The sequence below is a fragment of the Leucoraja erinacea genome, chromosome 4 (genome assembly GCF_028641065.1).
Source record: "Leucoraja erinacea ecotype New England chromosome 4, Leri_hhj_1, whole genome shotgun sequence".
Lineage (NCBI taxonomy): Eukaryota > Metazoa > Chordata > Chondrichthyes > Rajiformes > Rajidae > Leucoraja > Leucoraja erinaceus.
Genome location: NC_073380.1, coordinates 9816293 through 9842717, shown reverse-complemented (window position 1 = coordinate 9842717; position 26425 = coordinate 9816293). Strand labels below are relative to the sequence as shown.

Sequence of the window (26425 nt, the reverse complement as noted above, 5' to 3'; positions counted from 1 at the left end):
CGGCCGCTATCAGGGCAGGTGGGAGAGGTGGATCCGCTGCCGGTGTGCGGGGCCCGTCTTTCACTCCGACCCTCTGCCACCCCGCATCTAGTATCTTTGCCCCGCACTACAGTCGCCGCCGACACGAAACGTCACGTTCCTTTTCTCTAGAGATGCTGCCTAACCCGCTGAGTTCAGTTTTTTTTAATCTATCTTTGGTATAAACCAGCATCTGCAGTGCCAAGCCGGGCAAAATGACTCGGCATTTCGGTTGCCCGGCGGCATTTTAGGTGGCCATTGGCACCCGGACAACCGCTAATTTCGAGCCCTGACACACAGAAACGCACACGCACACGCACACGTGGAGTCCCACATACCAAAACACACACAGACACTTAGACCCGCACACAGACACACACACACTCACACACACACACAATCACACGCACACACACACACACACGCACCCACACACACACGCACACACACACACGCACACACACAGACTCACACATACACTCTCTCTATCTTTCTCTCCCTCTCTTCCACTCACACGCAAACACACCCACTGTGATCACCCCTCAGGCATATTAACAAGGGGGGGGGGTGACCGCTACATACTGACCCTGCCGTCAACTAGCTCCCCCTCCACCCCCTTCCCCTCGCTCCACTCCCCACCCCACGCTACCACCCCGCACAACTTGCCTTTACAACACAGGAGCAGTGGCACGGTGGTGCAGCGGTAGAGTTGCTGCCTCACAGGGCAAGAAACCCGGGTTCCATCCTGAATATGGGTGCTGTTTGTACGGAGTTTGTTCTTGCGTGGGTTCTCTCCGGGTGCTCTGGTTTCCTCGCACACTCCACGTTTGCAGGTTAATTGAATTTGTCCCAAGTGGGTGTAGGATTAGTGCTTGTGCATAAGGGCATCGCTTCAATAGGCCAAAGGGCCTGTTTCCGCGCTGTATCTCTAAAGCTGTGCTACCACAGAACCCACTAAATAGCCCACCGCACGGAACGTGCTAAAAGCTTGCTGCGGGCTGGATAAAACCTCATGGCGGGCCGGATGTGGCCCGCGGGCAATAATTTGGAGACCTCTGGTTTAAGAAACAGTTAGACAGGTACATGGATAGGACAGATTTGGAGGGATATGGACCAAATGCAGGCAAGTGGGACTAGGGTATCTGGGACATTGTTGTCCAGTGTGGGCGAGTTGGGCCGAAGGTCCTGTTTCCACACTGACTCCATATGTTAATAGGGTATTTTTTAATAGCAGCTTTAATGTAAACATAGTTTGGAATAAAATGGAGAGCGGTTTACTGTTCTGGAATTGAAACAAAGAAAACTGATGAATAATTTTGGTAATACAAGTCAGTATGGTGTTGCCCCAATAGAAATGTTGTTGTGCCACTTTGTTTTTGATCTTCTGAAGTTTCTAAGAGATCTTCTGTCTGCATTTACTTAAATTTGTGCCACAATTTTACTTAATAGTTGCTTCTGCAAAGTTAAAAAGAAGAAAAAATTGGTTTGGAACTGCAATCTATGTGGAATTATCAGCAGATGGAGAACTAAAGAAATCTGCAAAATCAAATAGTTCATCCAATCCAAAATGGGATGAACACTTAACAATGTAAGCAAAATGACAAATGTTTATTTTCGATGTATAAGAAATATTAATATAAGTTTGAAAATATGTTCTAACCTATCACTAAATTACAAAGGGATTGGACTGTCTAAATGGCGAAATTGAATTTTCTGGAAATTAATGTTGGCAAAATACTAAACTTATGTTTAAATGGGAAGACAATACCAACATTTTTTTGTGATATTGAATTCCAACCGTTTTCTGCTATTCCACCTCAGCAATCTTGGAGACAGATCCCTAGTAAATAACAGAGAGGATAAGAATTGAGGCTTCACCTAAACTAATCCCATACTAAACTGCCCAATCCAGGAAGTACAGGTTAAGGATAGGGTGCGGAAGTCAATAATAGAATACGTGAGCAATTGAAAGGGACAGCTTAGTTTTTCGTTTTTAGAGATACAGCGCGGAAACAGGCCCCACCAACTAGCGATCCCCACACATTAACAGTACCCTGCACACGCTGGGGACAATATTACATTTATACAATTATACCAAGCCAATTAACCTACTCATCCGTACATCTTTGGAGTGTGGAAGGAAACGGAAGATCTCAGAGAAAACCCACGCAGGTCACGGGGAGAAAGTACAAACTCCGTATAGATAAGCACCGATTGTCAGGAGCGAAACCGGGTCTCTGGCGCTGTAAGGCAGTGGCTCTACCGTTATGCCACCGTGCAGGCTTGGTGTGCGCAAAATGGCCTTTCATTACTCTGAACCTTATGCCAACATGAGATTTTCTTAATTTTTTGTATGGCTTTCGCTGGTTTAACGCAGTAGGTGAATACAGTAGAAATCATATATATGGGTTTATCAACCATCACTTTTCAACTTTGATTTTTTTTACTGAGCAAAATATATTGAGCACTCTTCATAGAAACATAGAAAATAGGTGCAGGAGTAGGCCTTTCGGCTCGTTGAACCATTCAATATAATCATTAGTGATCATCCAAAATCAGTACCCCTTTCCTGCATTCTCCCCATATCCCTTGATTCCTTTAGCCCTAAGAGCTCTATCTAACTCTCTTGAAAACATCCAGTGAATTGGCCTCCACTGTCTTCTGTGGCAGAGGATTCCACAGATTCACAACTCTGTGACCCCTGGTTCTGGACTCCCCAAAAATTGGGAACACTTCCTGTATCTTGCCTGCATCTATGCCACCAGAGTTGGAAAAGTCAGAACATTTACAAAATAAAACATCCCTTTTGTGCTATTGAAATGTTAGTTTGTTATCATAAAATGTCATGGTTTATATAAAAAATAGTGGATGCTACAATCTTTCAAAATAACCATGAATCAAGATATGATTGAGTATATTTTTCTTTTTTTAATTATATTGCTTAGACCCATATTACAATCCACTTTTTCTATATGCAGGAATGTAACGCCACACACCAAATTGGAGTTTAAAATCTGGAGCCATCATACAATAAAATCTGATGCTTTATTAGGGAAAGCAACCTTAGACATTGGCCAAGCTTTGGAAACACACAACAGAAAATGTAAGTTTTGTGATGATACTGTCTTACCACTAAGAATCATTATCCTATTAGGGTTACCTGTTACTGGAAAGGTGTTATTCAAAGATAATGCAATAGAAGGGGTACAGCACCACCACCACAGTTTCACCTCAAACTTTATTTCTTTGACTTAAGTCTATTTTGTATTCCACTCCCTAAATTGGCAGTTGTCTCGAGCTGTCTCGTTTCCCTGCTTGGTAATTCTAAGCATTTTGGCTTCAGTTCTCTGAGACTTTCCTCAAAATAGGCTTTTTAACTTCATCTTTTGGTAATTACTGGCATTCTCTTTCCAAGGCTTCCAAGACTGGCACCCGAAAAAGGGACCACATCACCCCGATCCTGGCCTCTCTCCACTGGCTCCCTGTGCGGTTCCGTGTACATTTCAAGACCCTCCTCTATGTCTACAAAGCTTTCAATGGGCTTGCCCCCTCCTACATTAAAAGTCTTCTCACCCACCACTCCACCTCCAGGTCCCTCAAATCGGCCAACTTGGGGTTGCTGAATATCCCGCGGTCTAGGCATAAGCTTAAGGGCGACCGCGCCTTTGTGGTTGTAGTTCCTAGACTGTGGAACAGCATCCCCCTTCCCATCAGAACTGCCCCCTCCATCGACTCCTTTAAGTCAAGACTAAAATCTTATCTATACTCCCAAGGCTTTCCTGACGTCCACTGAGCAAGGGCGATATGTATATATGTATGTAGTTTGTTTGTTTATACTAGTCTTATACCAAATGTAAAGCACTTTGGCCAACAAGAGTTGTTTTTTTTAAATGTGCTATATAAATAAATGTGACTTGACTTGACTCTTTCTTTCTTGCCTCACTTGAAATATTTTTGGCTTTTTTCTTTCTTAAAAACTCTATTTAACAGAATAGGCACAGGGATATGCTGGGGTGGAGGTGGTGTGGATCACATGCAGACAGATAAGATTGGTTTACCTTGGCATTATGTTCAGCATAGCCATTGTGTGCTAAAGGGCCTGTTCCAGTGCTGTACCTTTCTATATTGTAACGGAGATTGGTGTTAATAGTTGTAGTTTGTTTTTAGCATTATTTCTAGCTAAAAGCTAAATATACAATTTGCCAAAGTGTTGTTTTTGCAGACATAACCAAACAAAATATTATTGTGCTGTAATTATTTTGTTTTTCATTAGTGGAAAATGTTAAAGAAGTGTTGAAGCTGACGTTAGAAAATAAGAGTGGGATGGTACAAACTGGTGACCTGACTGTATTCCTTGATGGCATGACAGTGGATCAGGAATCTGTACCCAATGGCAATACATCAGCAACCAGTGAGTAAATATAAAATATAGCCAGTTGGCCAGGAGAGTACAGTTAAAATATTTTACATTTGTATTACCATTTGTATTTGTAGGATGTCAGCAGCGCGTTAGTTTTTTCAACTTTTTTTATTTTTTTAGTATGTTTTAAAGTACGTGTTTGATGTTTCTTTGTGTGTTTTGTGTGGGGGGTGGTGTGGGGGGGGTAAGGGGGAAACCGCTTCAGTCGCCTCCTCCATGGAGAGGCGACTTTTTCCCGGTCGCCTCCCCCGTGGCCTAACATCAAGGATCGGCGCGGCCTTTCCCGGAGACGCGCTCGGGGCTTCAGCAGCAGGCGCAGCGTGGACTCTCGGCGTGGAGCAGGTGAGCCCTCGCTGGGGCTCGCTGGAGGGAAGCGCTCCGTTTCACTGGCCCGGGGCAGCCGGCAGCCTGAAGCCGCGGTCTGCAGAGCTCCAGCTGGTGCGGCGTCTACAGCCCGGGATCCCTCGTGGGGGACCCGGGGGGAAGAAGAAGCCACCACTGCCGGCCCGCGGCCAACTTCTACCGCGGGCCTGGCGTGAACTTAACATCACCCCTGGAGGGGAGCTTCGACCGCCGGCCCTGCAGTCTACGGTGCTTCTGGCTGCGGCGGAGACTTTAAATCTCGACCGCCGGCCTGCGGCCTACACCAACTTAAAGCCGCGGTCTCCGGTGAGGAAGAGCCGATCCTGGACTGACTCTGGACTCTGGTCCTGTCCACGGGGGGGAAATGGAGGAGGACTGGCCAAATTTTGTGCCTTCCACCACAGTGATGAATGCTGTGGTGGATGTTTGTGTTACATTTTTATTGTGGTTGTGTGTTCTTTATTATTGTATCGCTGCTGACAACCCAAATTCCACCGACCCTGATTGTGTGGCAAATAAATTCTATCTACCAGTTACTTTAAAATAGCTTTAATAGCCTGTTAATTATATATCCATATAACTGAATTTCTTTTGCACAGAAGTTCAGCAGAATGGAGACGCCATCCACGTAAATGGAGGTGAATCTTCTACAAGGGCTAGAACAAGGTGTGTAAAGACTTTCACTGAAATATAGCCAGATTAATCCCCTACTGATAACTAACTATAAGTGTGATCTGGTGCAATTAAAATAGATCACTTCAGAGATATTCGTTGGGTGATATTCGTTCAGATATATTCGTTGGCTGTTATCAAACAACTGAATCATCCTACCACAACCAGAGAGCAATGCTGAACTACTGTCTATCTCTTTGATAACCCTCGGGCTATCTTTGATCGGGCTTGCTGGCTTTACCTTGCACCAAACGTTATTCCCTTAGTATGTATCTATACTGTAAATGGATCGGTTGTAATCAGGTGGTAGACAAAAACGCTCGGGAAACTCAGCGGGTGAGGCAGCATCTGTGGATAGAAGGAATAGGCGACGTTTCGGGTCGAGACCCTTCTTCAGACTAATGTCGTGGGTGGGCTGGGAAGAAGAAAGGAAGAGGCGGAGACAGTAGGCTTGTGGGAGAGCTGGGAAGGGGAGGTGAAAGAGGGAGAAAGCAGGGACTACCTGAAATTGGAGAAGCCAATGTTCATACCGCTGGGGTGTAAACTATCCAAGCGGAATATGAGGTGCTGTTCCTCCAATTTGCACTGGACCTCACTCTGGCAATGAAGGAGGCCCAGGACAGAAAGATCGGATCCGGAATGGGTGGGGGAGTTGAAGTGCTGATCAGGTTGGTTATTGCGAACTGAGCAGAGGTGTTGGGCGAAGCGACCACTAAGCCTGCGCTTGGTCTCACTGATGTAGAGCAGTTGACACCTGGAACAGCGGATGCACTAGATGCAGTTGGAGGAGGTGCAGGTGAACCTCTGCCTGACCTGGAAGGACTGCTTGAGTCCTTGGATGGAGCCGAGGGGGGGGGGGTAAAGCGACAAGGGTAGCATTTCCTGCGGTTGCAAGGGAAAGTACCAGGGGAGGGTGTGGTTTGGGTGGGAAGGGACAAATTGACCAGGGAGTTACGGAGGAAGCGGTCTCTACAGAAAACAGGAAGGGGAGGAGATGGGAAGATGTGACCAGTGGTGGGATCCCGTTGGAGGTGGCGAAAATGTCGGCGACAGCTGGTAGGGTGCAAGGTGAGGACAAGCGGGACTGTGTCCTTCTTACGAGTAGGGGGATGGGGAGTGAGAGCGGAGCTGCGGGATATAGAAGAGACCCTGGTGAGAGCCTCATCTATAGTGGAAGAGGACAACCCCCCCTTCCCTAAGGAATGAGGACATCTCCGATGCCCTGGTTTGGAACACCTCATCCTGGATGCAGATGCGGCGTAAACGGAGGAATTGGGAGTAAGGGATAGAGTCCTTACAGGAAGCAGGGTGGGAAGAAGTGTAGTCCAGATAGCTATGGGAGTCGGTGGGTTTGTAGTAGAGTAGTAGGGCTTGTAGTTTGTAGTGGGATTGTAATCATGTATTGTCTTTCTGCTGACTGGTTAGCATGCAACAAAAAGCTTTTCGCTGTTCACGTGACAATAAACTGAACTGAAATCTGAAAGAAAATATAGTGTTCACTTCTACACAGGAAATAAATCACCGTTTTTATAAATGAAAATCCTAAAAACTACGTTACCTTTTATTTTACGTTAATTGACCATTGTTCCCAATCAACATAAGGTCAATGCAGACTAATTTTACTTTTAGAAACAGCATAGCTTGCTGCTAAGTTTTTAATGGCTGGATTTACATAATTAAAAAATGTCATTTTAAAAGTACGGTTAACTTTCATGGCTCAAAATTTTAAAATGTTAAGTTTTTATATATTTAGATAGTAAGCAGGTGTGTGGGTAAGAGTTTATCTGCTTTTTTGGGAAAATAGTCAAAATGTAAACAGGTTTATTCTAAAAATCACCAAAAATACTATTGTCTGAAATCAAATTGAATTGTTGCAAGAATTGTTTAAGAAGTGGGTAGACAAAATATTATCAGAAGATTTTGGATATGCAGAAAATATAGAGTAACATGAATTTGTCAGTAGAAACGGAACTTGTTCATTGTGTGTATCGTATTCTGTGAAAATTAATTAAACTTGGAATTATATTTTTACAACCTTCAATTCGCACCTCAATTTTAGATCTTCAGGGCCTGCATTAAATAATAACACATTGGGTAACATTTACTTTGGGTATCATTCATGGAAATCTTTCCTGCAATCTCCTGCTCATCTCACTGATCATGCCATCTTGCATTCTCATCCAAGTCATTTATACTTAACTAACAAGAAAGATCCTGGCACTATTCCTCGTGGTACACTACTTGTTTTAGGTTTACAAGCAGCAAAACACCCATCCACAAATCCCTTCCGTCTCCTATCACCAAGGCAATTTTGGAATTGCCAACACACTTTAAATTCTTTGTTTAACCTTCTGGAGCCTTACTAAATTCTAAGTAAACCATGTCTCAATTTCCTTGGTTACATTCTCAAAAAAAAACTCAGACAGAATTGTGAGACATGATCTCCCCTGCAGAAAGCTATGCTGACTCCAAATAAGACCATGTTTTTCCAAGTGACTATCAGTCTGTCCTCCAGAATCTTCTCCAATAGCTTCCCAACTACTAGCTCAGCGGCGTGTAGTTTGGTGTCGTTTCTACTGCGCGAACAACACTAGCTATCATAAAATGTTCTGGTACTTTAGTTGTGGTTAACAAAGATTCAAAATGTCAGCGCCTCAGCAATCTTCTTTGTTGCTCCTCTTAGCATCCTGGATTGATCCGGTTTAGGCCCTGGGGATTTATCCACCCTAGTGTGCACCAATATTTCTAATATTTCCTTCTTCATCATACAAACATGTCCAAGATATCAACTTACTCCTCCCTTCACTCTTTGGCTTCCACACCCTTGTGTATACCGATGAGATGTATTAATGTAAGATCTCGCTGATATCCCGTAACTCCAGGCATAGATTACTCCTTTAATCTATGATGGTACCCATTACATCCACGCTTCTATTATGAAATGTTTTAGGATTCTCCTTAATCGTATTTGCCAAGGTAATTTCATGGTTGCTTTGGGTACTCCTAATTTATTTCTTAAATTCCTTCTGACATCCCCTGTAAACCTCCAGTGACTGGAATAGATGTTATGAATTCTTCCCCTCACTTTTAGAGAACTGGCGCTTGAACCCCCAAATCCATCAATGTTTTTTAGCACCCTGCTTTTTACTCCGTATAACCTGCCTCTATTTGACTTCATATGAGTGCACCACATTGCAATTGTTAAGTGAAGTGATAATGTTTCAAAATTTCCTAATTTGTGAACAGCTCTAGCAGATTGGAAATTAGTAAATGTAACACTGCATTCCAAGGGAACAGGGAGAGAGGAAAATAAAGGAACTACAGATCAGTTTACTGGACAGCGTTTGACAGCACTGGGCCTGTACTAGAAGGAGTGCGGGGGGACCTCATTCAAACTTACCAAATATGAAAGGTTTGGATAGAGTGGATGTGGAGAGGATAGAGAGGATGTGGAGAGCCGAGGACAAGAGGTCATAGCCTCAGAATTAAAGAATGTTCCTTTGGGAAGGAGATGAGCAGGAATTTCTTTAGTCAGAGTGTGGTGAATCTGTGGAATTCTTTGCCACAGAAGGCTGTGGAGGCTACGTCAATGGATATTTTTACGGCAGAGATGGTTAGATTCTTGAATAGTACAAGTGTCAGGCATTATGGGGAAAAGGCAGGAGAATGGGGTTAGGAGGGGGAGATAGATCAGCCATGATTGAATGGCAGAAAAGACGATAATAATAATAATAATAATAATTTTATTTATAGAGCACTTTAAAAACAAACATAGCTGCAACAAAGTGCTGTACATCACTAATCATTGACAAAAAATTAATACACACCAAAAATAACAATCAAAAGAAATAGTAGGAAAAGACATTTAAAATAAAGAAACATCAAAAACACCACAAACAGAAGCAAAGCCTCAGGCATGGTCAAAAGCCAGGGAGTACAAATGCGTTTTAACACTGGATTTGAAGATGGACAGTGAGGGGGCCTGTCTGATGTGCAGCGGCAGGGTGTTCCAGAGTGCCGGAGCAGCAACAGAGAAGGCTCTATCCCCTCTGAGCCTCCGACTAGACCTCGGTACCTCCAGGAGCAGCTGACCAGCTGACCTGAGGGACCGGGCAGGAGTGTATGGGTGGAGCAGCTCAGAGAGGTAAGGCGGGGCGAGCCCATTCAGAGATTTAAAAACAAATAACAGTAACTTAAAATGAACCCGAAAGTGCACCGGGAGCCAGTGTAGGGAGGCCAGAATTGGCGATATGTGCTCCCTCTTTCGAGTCCCTGTTAAAACGATGGGCCGAATGACCTAATTCTGCTCCTATCACATGATCCTGACTGTTTTTGGAAAAATGGTGTCATTTATCAGTAAGAATGCGAAAATTATAATATAATTAGGCAGAAATATCATGAGTTTATTGGAGGCAAATTGCATTTATGAAACCTGGCAGTATATGCCTATGTAATACACATAATAAATAAAGAACCAATGGATGTAATATTAATATATAGTATGGATATCATGTCAAAAGACATTTGATAAGGTACCACAAAAGTAGTTCTATATAGAATAAGGACTAGTGATGACATGTTAACAAAGATAGTGGCTTAGTTAAATCTCAGCAAGCAGAAAATAGGAATAATGGGTTGTGTCTGGTTTGGCAGGTTATTAGCATCCTTGGCAAGGCCACTAGCTTAATCAAGGACAAGCCTCACCCCAGTTACTCCCTCTTCTGCCCTCTCCCATCAGGCAAGAGGTACAGAAGTGTGAAAATGCACACCTCCAGATTCAGTGACAGTTTCTTCCCAGTTGTTATCAGGCAATTAAACCATCCTAGCACCAACTAGAGAGGTGCTGAGCTCCTGAACTAGTGAGCGGCAATGAACTCTATTACCATTATCATGTATCTGAACACTGCGGACAGCTTTATTGTAGTCATTTATAGTCTTTCCGTTGACTGGATAGCACGCAACAAAAAGGCTTTTCACTGTACCTTGGTGCACGTGATAATAATAAACTAAACTTCTTGGGTTATGAAAATCATTACTGGATCCTCTATTATCCACAGTTTATATTGACAACCAGGTCAAACTCTTAAAGTGTAACATGTGCAGATTTGCTGATGATGAAATAGGTAGGTGGGATTTGAAGCACGTGAGGAGAACACAGAGAGCATTTCTCACATGTTTTTTCTGGGTCATTTGACCGTAGCATAATGGCACAATAATTAACCATATAACAATTACAGCACGGAAACAGGCCATCTCGGCCCTACAAGTCCATGCCGAACAACTTTTTTCCCTTAGTCCCACCTGCCTGCACTCATACCATAACCCTCCATTCTCTTCTCATCCATATGCCTATCCAATTTATTTTTAAATTATACCAATGAACCTGCCGCCACCACTTCCACTGGAAGCTCATTCCACACCGCTACCACTCTCTGAGTAAAGAAGTTCCCCCTCATGTTACCCCTAAACTTCTGTCCCTTAATTCTGAAGTCATGTCCTCTTGTTTGAATCTTCCCTATTCTCAAAGGGAAAAACTTGTCCACATCAACTCTGTCTATCCCTCTCATCATTTTAAAGACCTCTATCAAATCCCCCTTAACCTTCTGCGCTCCAGAGAATTACTTCAGTATCCTGTGTTCCAACAAAGTAAGTTGGCTCTCGTTTCCATTCATGCTCAACCTTTATCAACCTGTGGGAATTGCTTGCATGTGGACATAGGAAGAGTACTGGGTTGCACTTAGTCCCAATCATTTCCTTTGATGGATAGTGCATGTAATAGAAATGTAACAGAGAATTCCATTAATTAAATTGATGGAAACTATTTTATTCATAAGCGTAATATTTGAATTAAAGCAGATTTCGTTGAACAAAAATAGGAATTGAAATCGCTTCCCTTGTGTTAATTTTGATTCTCTTTTCCGTAAGATCCAACACTGAAACCTCCAACTGTGCAGATAGTCCATCAACGAGTTCTTCGCGGCAATCTGCAGCCAATTCTCCGGTATTGAATGGAGAAAGCAATCACTCTCCCTGTCCTGCAGCAGCCAGGCCGCAAAATACAACAGCGCCAAAAGACTCAGCTTCTCCAGCTGCCAGTAGTACTGGTAAGGATTTATAGCAAGTTTGGTACCATGAGAGGAGTGAGAGACTCGGTTTTATACAGTGCTTTTCATCTCCTCACAACCTTAGAGTGCCTTATGGCCTATTGAAGCATCTGTAGTCTCAGCGCTGTTATAATGTAGGAAGCTCAGCAATCATTTTTATAGACAGTAATTATTTCTGTAGAATAAAGAGGCAAAAAAAAAATCAACATTTTAAAAGTATCTCAAAAAGAATCAACAAAATGCACATGCTGGTTTATACCAAGGATAGACACAACATGCTGGAGTAACAGCAGGTCAGGCAGCATCTCTGGAGAAAAAGGATGGGTGACTTTTTGAGTCGGGATCCTTCTTCACTCTGAAAGTAGGGGGTGGCAGGAAGGGTGTGAAGAGCTGGTGGTGAGAAAAAAATCATGGCCTGGCCAACCGCAACAGACCTCAGGCAACAGACTTAACAGTTGCCTGGTAAGCCCATTTTTGGCAAGGGAAGGGGTGACACCTCCAGAGATGCTGCATAACCCAATGAGCAACTCCAGCACTTTACGTAACATAAAATCGGTAGGAAAGAATTGCAGGTGCTGGTTTTAATCAAAGGTAGGGACCCTTCTTCAGTCTCGACCCGAATCCTCATCCATTCCTTCTTTCCAGAGATGCTGCCTGTCTCGCTGAATTACTCCAGCATTTTGTGTCTACTTCTAAAATCTGTTTCATTTATGAATCTTTACAATAGACAAAAGACAATAGGTGCAGGAGTAGGCCATTTGGCCCTTCCAGCCAGCACCGCCATTCAATGTGATCATGGCTGATCATCCCCAAACAGTACCCCGTTCCTGCCTTCTCCCCATAATCCCCTGACTCCGCTATTTTTAAGAGCCCTATCTAGCTCTCTCTTGAAAGCATCCAGAGAACCTGCATCCACTGCCCTCTGAGGCAGAGAATTCCACAGACTCACCACTCTCTGTTAGAAAAAGTGTTTCCTCGTCTCCGTTCTGAATGGCTTACTCCTTAATGTTAAACTGTGGCCCCTGGTTCTGGACTCCCCCGATATCGGGAACATGTTTCCTACCTCTAGCGTGTCCAAGCCCTTAACAATCTTATATGTTTCAATGAGATCTCCTCTCATCCTTCTAAACTCCACAGAGTGTACAAGCCCAGCTGCTCCATTCTTTTATTACTCAATTGTGAATCTCCCCCTAAATTCTTCATTCAACTTCTTGTATGTACCAAAAATTAACAATAGTTTAGTATTTATAGAGGAATCATTATTCCTCCGTAGTCTTGAAATATAATAATTATTAAGTTAAGTCCTATTCCACCCATACATGACCAGATCCAGATAAGGAGTTTGTGGTTGAAATTATCTGAAGGATATCTTCTATGATATATATCCAAATAGAGATAATTATTTAGTTTAATACTTTCCATGTCAATTCAAGGTAATTTTCCTTGAAAACATGATTTTCCATTGGGACCATTAAAATTCATAATTTTCATTCACAAGTTTTTTTTATAAAGTGAAATGTAAATCTGTCTGTGATGCAGGGGTGCTAATGATTTTTTTTCAAATAACACATGGTATAATGAGTTTATATTCTCTTGAGCTTAAGGGGATGAAAGATTATCTCACTGAAATGCATTGTTCTTCAAAGATTTCCCAGGGTAGATGTTGAGAAGTTGTTTTCCCCAGTCGGGGATGTCAAACCACATTGCAGTCTCAGAATAAAAAAAAGGTTTCATCTGCAAATACACTTGCTAGGGGCGAAAGGCAGGGCGTTTGTTTTGGAAATCCAAGTAGAATGTCTTTATGCACAGAACATAAGGGTCAGAAGCTGGGGGTTGACGTTCAGTAAGAAACGGGACTTGTTGCAGAGTTGAATACAATGTTCTAGCTTGTGATTTAGTTAAAGGAAATTATGGCTCAGCTAAGGTTGGGTATCGTCTGACAACATATAAGACGTAGAAAGACCCAAAATGCTGGAGCAACTCGGTGGGACAGGCAGCATCTCTGGAGAGAAGGAATGGGTGACATTTCGGTTTCACCCGAAATGTCACCCACTCCTTCTTTCCAAAGATGCTGCCTGTCCCACCGAGTTACTCCAGCATTTTGTGTCTATCTTTGGTGTAAACCAGCATCTGCAGTTCCTTCTTACACATACTGACAACATATAAGCTCTAAATAGATTTAATTGTGGAAAACCAATGTGTTCTGCGAATACCAGGCCACTATATGCTTCTTCACACATGCTCAGCCACTCAGTTCATCATTGAACATTTTCTTCAAATTCCCACATCTATTTTATCCCCATCCTGTTTTTTTTTTTCTGATTCAGCATCCATTATCTTCTTAGTAAAGACATTTTTACCACTTTATGCTTAAAGAGCTGGCCTTTCATCTTGAGGATATGACGTAATTCTACACTCCCCAGCTATGGGAAGCAGTCTATCGGAATCTATCCCATCGAGACCTTGAAGCTTTTTCTTTATTGCATTTCAATGGGATCACATTTCATACCTTTAAGCACCAGGAAATATTAGCTCATTCTACTGAATAAGAATTCAAGGCTTCTCTTTAAGAAAATATGTATTTAGTTAAGGGAGTTGAATGTGATTTATTTTGATTTGCCTAATTTGATTTAGTGAACGGAGAAGCAGTATCATCACGACCGCTAACACCTCCATCAGCATCATCCTCATCTTCACCAACAGTAACAGCGACTATAACTGCTGGCAGTGGAATTATTCCAGAACCCACGGAGACTTCAACCTCCATCGTTTGCACTACTACAACTGTTACTACTACTATGAGTACAACTTTACCTTCCACGTGTGCAGCAAGTTCAACAGAAACAACTGTGGCTGCTGCAGGCAACAACGCAACTTCATCACCGATTACATGCATTGGGGCATCTGCTGATGTTTCTTCAGCGGACACCGCCACGGACCCTGCTGACGGAAGCAATACCGGAGTAGACAGCGGAAAACCTAGACATTCAACTTCAAATGCATCCACTGGGCCTGTAAGACAACAGCCCAACAGCATCAACATAGAACCACTGCCAGCTGGGTATGTACAAGAGCACTCATTAACTTTGTCTATTAAAATAAAAAGCCCTAAAACGTATAGTTATCAGTATCTGTGGAAAGATTGTTTAGTTTAGAGATACAACGCAGAAACGGGCCCTCTGGCCACAGAGTCTGCACCGACCAGCAATTCTCCGCACATTAACACTATCCTGCACACTCTAAGGACAATTTACAATTTTACCAAAGCCAATTAACCTACAAACGTGTATGTCTGGAGTGTGGGAGGGAACCGGAGCTCCCGGGGAAAAACCCACGCAGGTCATAAACTCCCTACAGACAAATCCTTGCTCGGACTTTGCTGGCTTTACCTTGCACTAAACGTTATTCCCTAATCACGTATCTATACACTGTAAATGGCTCGATTGTAATCATGTATTGTCTTTCTGCTCACTGGATAGCACGCCACAAAAGCTTTTCACTGTACCTCAGTACACGTGACAATAAACTAAACTAAATTAATCAAGCACCTGTAGTCAGGAATGAACCCGTGTGCCTGGCGCTGTAAGGCAGCAGCTCTACCGCTGTGCCACCCTAATTAAGAAAGTGTGGTAACTTATAGGAAGTTTTATTTGATACTTTTGAATTATCCATCACTTTGAAAAATTGTGCACCGTGTCATTATAAATAATGTGTATAATGAACAAAATTATAAAAATATAAATTTGCAGAGTGTGTTCTCAGCAAACATTTTTTTACAATTTTGGTATGGGTACAGATTGTCTGTAATCTTTAAGGGTGATTTTAGTCCTGGGTTTTCATCTACTCTGAATACCACCCCTCCCTGTTCTGATATCTCTTTTAACATGATGATTATGCCTCGATATGATTTGCATCAGAATAGTGGATATTTGCTGTCCATTGTTTAAAGTTAGGCTCATCCTATTAAAGGTATTTAATATTCAGGATCCCTGGCTAAGCATATTCCTTCCATCATATTCTCCTTCCACGTACCTGAGACTTAGTAATACCGCTTGATTGAATTTCGAAAACAAAGCAAAGACCTAGAATTAACAGATGTTTACCTAAAACGAGTTTGTACGTTCTCCCTATGACCACGTGAGTTTTCTCCGGGTGCTCCGGTTTCCTCCATCATCCCAAAGATGTGCAGGTTTGTAGGTTAATTGGCTTCTGTAAAATGTCCCTATTGTGTAGGATAGAACATTGGTCTGCGCCTACTTGGTGGGCCGAAGGGCCTGTTTCTACACTATATCTCTAAATAAACTAAACGATACAATTGGGACAGAATAAAATTGGGAGAAAGGGATTGTGATGGAGGGCAAAGCCGAAGCATTTAAGTATGTAAAGTGCATTTCTAAATAAGCCAGGATGTGTTTTTTCATGAATGGATTCAGAAGTGGAAGGGGATATAGGGTATTTTGCAGTGACCAGCTTTATTCGCAATGAAGGCATCGAGGCCACATGGAATGGAATGGCCAAGAGGTAAGACATGAAATTATTTAAGGAAGAGATTGAGGGAGGGAGGGAAGTGAACTCAGTCAGGAAAGCTTGAACTGAGAATTGAAATTGTAAATGAAAATCATGTTGTACTCTGGTGTTGGAAGGAAAGCGATGAAGTATGAGGAAGATTTAACGGTTCTAGGATGCGTAGATGTGAAATGAGGGAGGTTGGTAACCAGGTAAGCAAAAGGAGGTTCAGATCAAAATGTGATTTTGCCACTATCACTATCGATGGGAACACAGTGAAAGATACAGTTTGTAGTCGAAATTTATTCACGAAACAATGAAAAGTTAAGCAACGTTGATGGGATTTCGAGGGCAGAAAAATAAAAATGACAATAGAGGAGAATTTAGGTAAAGAGAAGGATAAAGATATTAAACTAGTAACTTCATCTGAAAAGATCTACTTATTTTGTTTTTCTGTTAAAAAAAAGTTCTACTGCTCATTTTATCTCCTAACTGTATAATAAATGTATGATGCTGCAATAAACCATTGGAATAAAACTTCTCCTAAACTAATTTCACTCTCTGAAGGTGGGAGCAGAGGAAGGACCCTCATGGTAGAACATATTATGTTGATCACAACACAAGAACTACAACATGGGAGAGACCACAGCCTTTACCTCCAGGGTGAGTGATACTGAGTAAGACATTCATTTGAACCTGTTTGTGAGTGTCTGAGTCTAACCGGGTAGTGTCTTGTCTCCTAGTTGGGAACGGCGGGTGGATGATCGAGGCAGAGTGTACTACGTAGATCATAATACCAGGACAACAACATGGCAGCGGCCTACAATGGAATCAGTCAGGAACTTTGAACAATGGCAGTCCCAACGGAATCAGTTACAAGGAGCTATGCAGCAATTCAACCAACGATACCTCTATTCGGTAGTTAATAACTATTATTGTTTCCTAATTTAACCTGCATCAAAAAGCAATGTTTACTGCCATTGATGTTTACAACCCGAAACATCACCTATCTAAAGATGCTGTCTGACCTGCTGATTTTCTCCAGCACTGTCTTGTAAACCAGCATCTGCAGTATCCTGTGTCTCTATTTTACTGCAAATTACTGCTATTCTATAGTATTGAGTGAGAAACTGTATTTTCATTCGACAGCCAGAATGATTTGCCTTGTTCTTTCAATTCAGCCATAATTGTTTTTTCTTGTTTATTAAATTTAAAATAATAATAATAATGCTAGCATTTTCTTTTTAGCTACTTGAAGTTTAATAAGGGGTGGAGTCAGCAAATAAATATCTCTTCCATTCTGCAGTTATTGGAAGTCAGATTTACAGCTGACAGTGTTCATACAATGAATTGTACAACACAGGTGCCAGGCATTTCAGTGCAGAGGGAAATTGAGTATGTCTCATTGTAGAAACAAGGAACTGCAGGTGCTGATTAATACACAAGAGAACACAATTTGCGGGAGTAACTGAGCAGCTCAGGCAGCATCGCTGAAGAACATGGACAGGTCTGAAGACCGTCTGAAGAAGGGTCTCGAGCCAAAACATCATCTATCCATGTTCTCCAGCGATGCTGCCTGACCAGCTGAGTTTTCTTTGAGAGAAAGATTGTTTAACTCATTGTCTCTTTGTAGAATAAATGTTACAGAGCAAATTAAGGGTGAACATTAAATTAAGATGAAAATTTGAACTGTAGGTTGGTGATGTTGGTGCCTCACTTTACATCATGTAATATATGTTTTGAATCCAGGGCACTAAATTAGGTTGTTTTTTCGCAACAGGCCTCAATGTTATCGGCAGAAAACGATCCACTTGGTCCTCTACCACCAGGCTGGGGTACGTTTGAAATCAATTTTGTAAATATTATATGTGTTTAAGAAGGATGAAGAAGGGTTTCGGCCCGAAACGTTGCCTATTTCCTTCGCTCCATAGATGCTGCTGCACCCGCTGAGTTTCTCCAGCTTTTTTGTGTAACCTTGTAAATATTATACCTCACTGTTTAAGTAAGGAGATGTATTCAGGACTTTTATCTATTCCTAAACTGGAGAAGTTGTGATTCGAATCTTTTCAAATCTGCCATTGTAGTCTAATCACAGAGGGATTAAGCCTGAAAAAGGAAATTGTCGCAATCCATTCCCTCCACGGATGCCGAGTTACTCTTGCACTCTGTGTTTAGCCATGGTCATCTGGCAGGCTGACCTCCACCGTGCTGAGGCAGGTGTCAGCTCTCAGACACCAGCTCATACACACCTCTTGACCATGACCACATTGCCATCCCTCAAACCATCACCAAACATCTCCTCTGGAGATCTCCTCTCCGCTGTCCCTAACCTTATTGTTCCCCAAACCCACACTGCCTGTTTCTATTTCTTTCCCAAAATCCACAAGCGGGACTGCTCTGACGATTCCATTGTCTCTGTCTGCTCGGGTCGCTTCAAACTCATCTCTAAATACCTTGATTGTACCTTGACCCCTCTTGTCCTGTCACTTCCAACTTGCATCCGAGACACCTTGCACGCTCTTCACTACTTGAAGCATCTTCCAGTTCCGGGGCCCACATCACCTCATCTTTACCATGCACGTCCAATTGATAATCTCAAACCCACTGATTTTCACAGCTACCTTGACTACACCTCCTCCCACGCTGCTTCTTCGAAGGATACTCTTCCTCTTAATTTCTCAATCACCACTGCATCTGCTCCCAGGATGATCCTTTCCATTCCAGGACATCTGAGATGTACTCTTTCTATAGTAAACGTTGTTTTGCTCCTCCTTTCTTTCTTCTTCTCCCCCCCCCCCCCCCCCCCCAACCCTGCATCAGTCTGAAGAAGGGTTTCGGCCCAAAACGTGTATTTCCTTCGCTCCATGGATGCTGCTGCACCTGCTGAGTTTCTCCAGCAATTTTGTCTACATCTTTCTCTGAATTTTCTACCACCATTAACGTGATCCCCCCACTAGTTTCATCTACCCATCGTGCTACCCTATTCCATTTTCCGTAGGGCTCATTGGTTTGTTCATCCCATCCCATCCCATCCCATCCAACCTGTCCCCTCCCCAGATACTTTCCCCTGCAGGAGATGTAACACCTGTCCCACACCATGCCTCTCCATTCTATTCACAGACCACAGCCTTTCTGGGTGAGACAGAGGCTCATGTGCACCTCGTCCAATCTTCTCTACACCATTCAGCGCTACCAATGTGACCTCCTTTACATCGGCAAGACCAAGCTTAGACCTGGTGACCATTTCACCAAAACACCTGCTCTCTGTCCACCAAGGCTTGCTGGATCTCAAGGTTGCTAACCATTTGAATTCCCCACCCATTCCCATACCAACCTTTCTGTCCTTGGCCTCCTCCATTGCCAGAGTGAGGCCACATGCAAACTGGAAGAACAGCAGCTCATATTCCGCTTGGGTAGCTTACATAAAGGTCATCTTTCCATTGCTTATTGATTGAAGTATAAAGTGAAATTTATATATTAGATGAGAAAATTATGTTGGACTTTAACTAAATAATTAACAATTAATTAAATAATCAACAAAATTGCCAATGAGGTAGAAATGACCGATGAAATCTGGCATTTACGAAGGAGTTTTTTGTTTTACGCATGCAGAAAGAAAGACATACATTTCCAACACCTGTAGTTCTGTATTATTTCCATTAGGTTTTAGAGTTATTCACTGTACGGAGATAGAAGTCAAACAATATGAAATCCTGAATTGAAGGGTTTAAATGTTCTCACCGCATCATGATTTTTGCAAATTCTGCCTTTTCCTACTTGATTTCGAAAGGGAGAATTAATTGTAATTGCAACAAATCATGCAGAATGCAACACCTGGCCCCACCATACATACACGTCCTTCCTTTTCTTGAATAAAAAGAAAATCCTAAGCAAACTTTGTTTTCTCTCCGCAACAGAGAGGAGGGTGGATGCAAATGATAGAGTTTATTTTGTGAATCATAATACGAAGACCACTCAGTGGGAGGATCCAAGAACACAGGGGTAAGAAGGCATGTAAATATGTGGGTTCCTTAAGCCCAATTAAAGCAATAATATATTAATTAAATTGCTTATAATTTCCCATATGTTCTACTATAATCAATTTGTTCTACTTAATCATCTGACTATTTCAGGATTGTTTTCTTGCTTCAAAGAGCATTTCTAAAAAGTAGTCAATCCATGAATTAATGTATCACACAAAAATTCATGAGTGATTTTAAAAAATGACGTAACGCTGATTTCTCACGGATGATTGTTCTGAGATGATTTGTAAGGACGTGTAATTTCTGTGGATTTGGAAGTGAATTTACTAGATTTAAACTATTGTGCATGAATAACAAAATAATCCCAATAGCACTTAATGTTTTACTGTCAATAATTGAAAATATATATAAATCAATTACTTTCTACAATTTTCAATTATATCTGTGTGAATAGCCAGTGCATAGTAGGAGATAAAGCTCTTGGGATAAAGCTTATTTGTGCATAGTAGCAAGATTGAGATCGGTGAAAGCAAGAATTGAATAATGTGGATATTTTGTGGAGACTCGAGATAATAGATGAAGCAGGAAGAGGTTTGGGGGGTGGGGGGAGGAAATATAGGCTTGAAGAAGGATGAAAATATAGCAAAGCAGTGATTCAAATTATATTTTATCTGTTGGAAAATAGGAAGGCTGTAGAGGCCAAGTCAATGGATATTTATAAGGCAGAGATTGATAGATTCTTGATTCGTACGGGTGTCAGGGGTTACGGGGAGAAGACAAGAGAATGGGGTTGAGAAGGAAAGATAGATCAGCCATGATTGATGATGAAATAGACTTGATGGGCCAAATGGCCTAATTCTGCTCCTATCACTTTTGAACATGAAAATAAATAGGGCCCTACATATTGAAGGAATGATCAGACCTAACAAAATGAGTTGTAAGCATAATAATAATAATAATATCTTTTATTGTCAATGCACATAAGCGCAACGAGATTTGGAATGCAGCTTCCATCCGATGTCATAACATAAATAACTAATAAAATTTGGATTTAAATATTGATGTCCCGAGAATATGGATTGTAATAGAACAGTGAAACAGTCAAAACAGTTCAACTGAAATGCAGATGTGTCTTTGCGACGTGACCATCCGAGGGAGACAGTCCAGGGGGGTAGGGGGCACTCAGCAGGGCCGGTTCAGAGCCGCTATAGCTCTGGGAATGAAGCTGTTCCTGAGTCTGGAGGTTCGGGCGTAGAAGGCCTTGTAACGTCTGCCGGAGGGAAGTAGTTCGAACAGTCCATTACAAGGGTGTGAGGAGTCTTTATGGATGCTGACGGCCTTCCTGGGGCACCGTGTGTGGTAGATGCCCTCCAAGGCTGGTAGCTGTGTCCCAATAATCCTCTGCGCTCTGTGGACGACGCGCTGAAGAGCTCTCCTCTCCGCCTCCATGCAGCTGAGATACCACACAGAGATGCCATATGTTAATATGCTCTCTGTGGTGCAGGGTTGTATACATAGCTCAACTTGACATTGTAAGAAACCTTGGGGCACTTGTCTGTCAAGGTCCGTGTTTATTCAAAATGAGCAATATGCTATTTTTTTTCAATTTATATTGAGAATGACTTGCAGATGTCCATCTTTTCTATTCTATATCTTGCCGGTTATTGATTTAATTCCATATTTCCTTGCTGCTTCATATGTATAGCTTGCAACATGAAGATCCACTTCCAGAAGGCTGGGAAATTCGGTACACAAGAGAAGGTGTCCGATACTTTGTTGATCACAATACACGAACAACCACCTTTCAAGACCCTCGCACGGGAAAATCATCAGTGTAAGTTTAAGTCTTGAACAAATATGAAAGAACAAAACAATGAGCTTGGATAGAATGGATGTGGAGAGGATGTTTCCACTAGTGGGATAGCCTCAGAATTAAAGGACGTTCCTTTAAGAAGGAGATGAGGTGGAATTGCTTTTGTCAGAGGGTAGTGAATCTGTGGAATTCTTTGCCACAGAAGGCTGTGGAGGACAGGTCAATATATATTTTTTAAGGCTTAAGGCTTGTGTCTACCTTTGATTTTACCAGCATCTGCAGTTCTTTCTACACAACAAATTTCTTTAGGCAGAGGGTGGTGAATCTGGAATCCTTTGCAACAGAAGGCTGTGGAGGCCAAGTCAGTGGATATTTGTAAGGCAGAGATAGATAGATTCTTGATTAGGGCAAGTGCCGGGGGTTATGGGGGGGGAAGGCAGGAGAATGGGGTTAGGATGGAGCCATGATTGAATGACAGAGTAGATTTGATGGGACCTTATGTAGTTGATGTACTGCACCTGAATTCCAGTTGTCATTTCCCGAGTTTTCTTTATAATGAAGTCTCAGAATTAAGTTGTCTTTCCGTTGACTGGTCAGCACGCAACAAAAGCCTTTCACTGTGCCTCGGTACACGTGACAATAGACTAAACTAAATTCATGTTTCTGACAATTTTGCACATTGAAAGATAGAAAGCGGATATGTAGTTGTGTATAAAATTAAATACCTGGTTCAAATCCAACCTCATTTTAATTCCACACATTCCAATCCTGAACCTGTGCATTTAGAATTTATCCCAAATTCAACCTAACAATCCCCAACTTCTTGATCAGCTTGAGGATGAAATGCTAAATGAATGTACCCGAGGCTCTCAATTTCCCGCAAGGCAAATCGGCCTGACTTGAATAAAGTACTGAATTGCCAATGAATGGCTCAACCACAGCTAAATGAATGAAAATAAGAATATTTGCAAATGAGAAATCAAAATAGGCCCCTAGGGGACCACTAATGCTGCTGCCGCCGACCCATATCTCTACCCCAGCCCCGCAGGGGCCTCCACCAGCGACTCCGCCGACCCTCATCTCCTCCGCCCACCAAGGGGCCGGAGCCGTCGCCTCACCTGAGCTCTAGGCTCAGCACCGGGCCCACAGCCTCCACAATGCAGACTCCCACACCATGTGCTCTGACTCTGCTGGGTCCTACTGCTTCCCCCTCCGACAGGGAACCTCAGTAATGATGGGCCTTCACCTTCCCCCTTTTTTTAACCAGGTTATCCCGACTACACCCAACCCATACAATAGTCCTCATGCCCCCCTCCTCTCTGAACATCCACCCCCCCCACCAGACCTCGCCTCGACCTCTGTCCACTCCCCGGCCCTCCTCCGACCCCAACCCCCACCCTTGTGTCTTTACCATCCCTCCCCCTGACCTCGCCCTTTCTGATATGGAACGGTCTGTCTTCAGCAGAGGCCTCACCTTCATTCTCCGCCCCCACCTCAACGAGTTCAGGGTCTGCCTATGGGAAGGAGTCTTTATTTCTACCGGCAGGCGTGGCATCAACCGCCTCAACCTTTCCACTCCCCTTACCTACTCTAACCACAACCCCTCCGAACGTACAGCTCTCCGCTCACTCTGCAGCAACCCCAACATTGATACTATCACCCCGAAGGCCCAGCTATGCCTGCCTGCCTCTTTGTAGGGTTGAACAATCGCTGTTCCAGGCGTACACTGGCCCTATCCCTGAACTCTATCTCCGTTACATTGATGACTGCACCAGTGCTACCTCCTGCACACATGCAGAACTCATGGACTTCATCAACTTCACCGACCAATTTTCATCCTGCACTCAAATTTACTTGGACCATCTCCAACACCTCCCTCCCCTTTCTTGATCTCACAGTCTCCATCACAGGAAATAAACTATTGGCTGATGTCTATTACAAACCCACTCACTCCCACAACTATCTCGACTACACTTCTTCCCACCCTGCTTCCTGCAAAGACTTTATCTCCTACTCCCAATTCCTCCGTCTACGCCGCATCTGCGCCCAAGATAAGTTGTTCCATACCAGGACATCCGAGATGTCCTCATTCTTTAGGGAACAGGGGTTCCCCTCTCCCATCATAGATGAGGCCCTCACTCGTGTCTCCTCGGTACCCCACAGCTCCGCCCTGGCTCCCAGTATCATCGTTACTTTTTTGCTTATCTTTTATTCATTGGTCTTTCTCTTCATATCAGTGTCTCTATCTCTCGTTTCCCTTATCCCTAACCAGTCTGAAGAAGGGTCTCGACCCATAATGTCACCCATTCCTTCTCTCAGGATACTGAGTTGGATGATCAGCCATGATCATATTGAATGGCGGTGCAGGCTCGAAGGGCCGAATGGCCTACTCCTGCACCTAATTTCTATGTTTCTCCAGAGATGCTGCCTGTCCTGCTGAGTTTCTCCAGTTTTTTGTGTCTAGCTTCGTTTTGACCCAAACTCAGTTTGTACAGCCAAGTCCCTTTGGGCTTTTGTCAGAGAGCCGGGTTCAACCCAGAAGCAACGATGATATGTCAAAAGGCCACTTTCTGTGCTATTGATGATATGATCCTGTGCGGGTGGCACAGCAGTAGAGTTGATGCTTCATAACGCCAGAGACCGCGTTCGATCCTGACCACGGGTGCTGTCTGTATGGAGTTTGCACATTCTCCCTGTGACTGCGTGGGTTTGTTCCAGGTGCTCCGGTTTCGTTCCACCTTCCAAAGACATGCATGTTTGCATTCAGATTAAATGGCTTTGGTAAATTGTCCCTAGTCTGCAGGATAGAACTAGTGTACGGGGTGATTATTGATCGGTGGGCTGGAGGGCCTGTTTCCTTGCTGTATCTCTAAACTAAACTAAAATAAAATAAACTATGATATTTTAGCAAGATGCAATATCTTTTGATGCATGGAGAATGTTTCTGTATCACGGTATTGTATCTAAAATAATTTACATTTTGTTTGTGTGGGGATACTTCCATATCATGTGTTCTTAAGGTTCATCATTCAAAGCATAAACAATTTTTTTAAGTTATCTCAATGTCACAAAATTCCATAATTACTACTTGCTTTTTCTTAAAAGTAAAATGAGACCTTTCTCCACAGTGCAAAGGGCCCACAGATTGCATACGAACGTAGCTTTCGGTGGAAGTTAGCGCACTTCCGGTACTTGTGTCAGGTAAATTTGTACTCATTTGTTTCATTCTCAGCTAGCTTTCTTCATTTTAAACCGCCTCAAAATATGTAATACTTCAAAGTGTCAAGAAATTGATTTAATGTATATTTTTGCCTTTGAAATATTGAAGAACTGGTTTTCAGTATTCTCTGAGATACTGTAAATTAATACAATTTATTTTGTTTTTGCAGTCGAACGCATTGCCCAGTCATGTAAAGATTACAGTTTCCAGGCAGACCTTGTTTGAAGACTCCTTTCAACAAGTAAGTGTTTTTTTATTGGTACAGGAAATTGAAATAGACTATGTACTGGAAGATGATTAAGATAAAGAACTGCAGATGCTGGAAAAATCGAAGGTAGACAAAAATGCTGGAGGAACTCAGCGGGTGAGGCAGCATCTATGGAGCGAAGGAATAGGCGACGTTTGGGTCGAGATCATTCAGACTATACTATGTACTAGAAGATTATTATTTATAACTAAAATTTCGTGGGATGTAAAAGAAAACAAACCTATAATATACAAAAACTTATTTGAATACAATACAGATTTATCTTTATGTATTTAGGATGATGTTCAGTTCAGTTCTGTTTTATTTATCATATGTAGGTTAACACAGGGTCAACGGGACAATGAAATGTGTTTGACAAGACAAAGGGTCACCTCAGCAAGGCTGTTATACCAGCTGCTGAAGTGACTTGTTTCCTGTACGTCAACACTGTTCCTCCAATGCAAGGAGATATGAAAATCAAGCAAATCAGAACTCTATTTTGTTGTCTCGAATTTCAGCTCCACGATACGTATTTTTCAGTGTTATGCAATTGACAATATTTTTTTTCCTAAGATTAAACATTTAGTTTCCTGTCGGAAATATGATCAGACACGTGTGTGCATGAGTCGCCCTTGCGAGGGTGCCTGGGATGATGCATTATTCCCCATGCAATTATACTTTCAAATTATTACTGGGACACTTGATCCCGTCTGTGTAATACCTGCCCAGTTGTACACAATGCCTTGGGTCTCAGGCACATCTAAAGTTTGCAGCAGGAAGGGTCCCAAACCTAAAAAGGACATTGATAGCACACCCCAGTCCTCTTGCTAATTTCAGCGTTTGAATTCCTTTGTTATCACATCGTCCCCAGCCAACAATGGACCATTATGGGTTCCACCTTTCCTTGGTCAACAAAAGCAGGTTCTGTCCTTTACAAATACCTCAAATTTCCCCCTCCCTGGCTCTCAGCCTGATGATGGGTCTCGACCCGAAACGTCACATATTCCCTTTTCTCCAGAGATGCTACCTGACCCGCTGAGTTTCTCCAGAATTTTGTGTCTATCTTCGGGGTATACCAG

General features: G+C 42.7%; 1 protein-coding gene across 6 annotated transcripts in view; it reads left to right on the top strand.

The window, feature by feature from the left end:
• LOC129696142 (NEDD4-like E3 ubiquitin-protein ligase WWP1) overlaps window positions 1-26425 on the top strand; it is a 93802-nt gene that overhangs the window by 44058 nt on the left and 23319 nt on the right. For 2 of the 6 annotated variants that reach the window (XM_055633652.1, XM_055633654.1), the window contains 13 exons: window positions 1468-1606; window positions 2997-3121; window positions 4292-4429; window positions 5401-5467; window positions 11399-11577; window positions 14212-14638; window positions 16651-16746; window positions 16827-17001; window positions 17864-17918; window positions 20001-20085; window positions 21772-21900; window positions 25008-25080; window positions 25269-25340. In XM_055633652.1, coding sequence (XP_055489627.1) covers window positions 1468-1606; window positions 2997-3121; window positions 4292-4429; window positions 5401-5467; window positions 11399-11577; window positions 14212-14638; window positions 16651-16746; window positions 16827-17001; window positions 17864-17918; window positions 20001-20085; window positions 21772-21900; window positions 25008-25080; window positions 25269-25340 — 1760 coding nt within the window. The remainder of the gene's footprint in view (window positions 1-1467; window positions 1607-2996; window positions 3122-4291; window positions 4430-5400; window positions 5468-11398; window positions 11578-14211; window positions 14639-16650; window positions 16747-16826; window positions 17002-17863; window positions 17919-20000; window positions 20086-21771; window positions 21901-25007; window positions 25081-25268; window positions 25341-26425) is intronic. The other 4 variants (XM_055633657.1, XM_055633656.1, XM_055633655.1 and 1 more) reach the window with 3 other exon arrangements.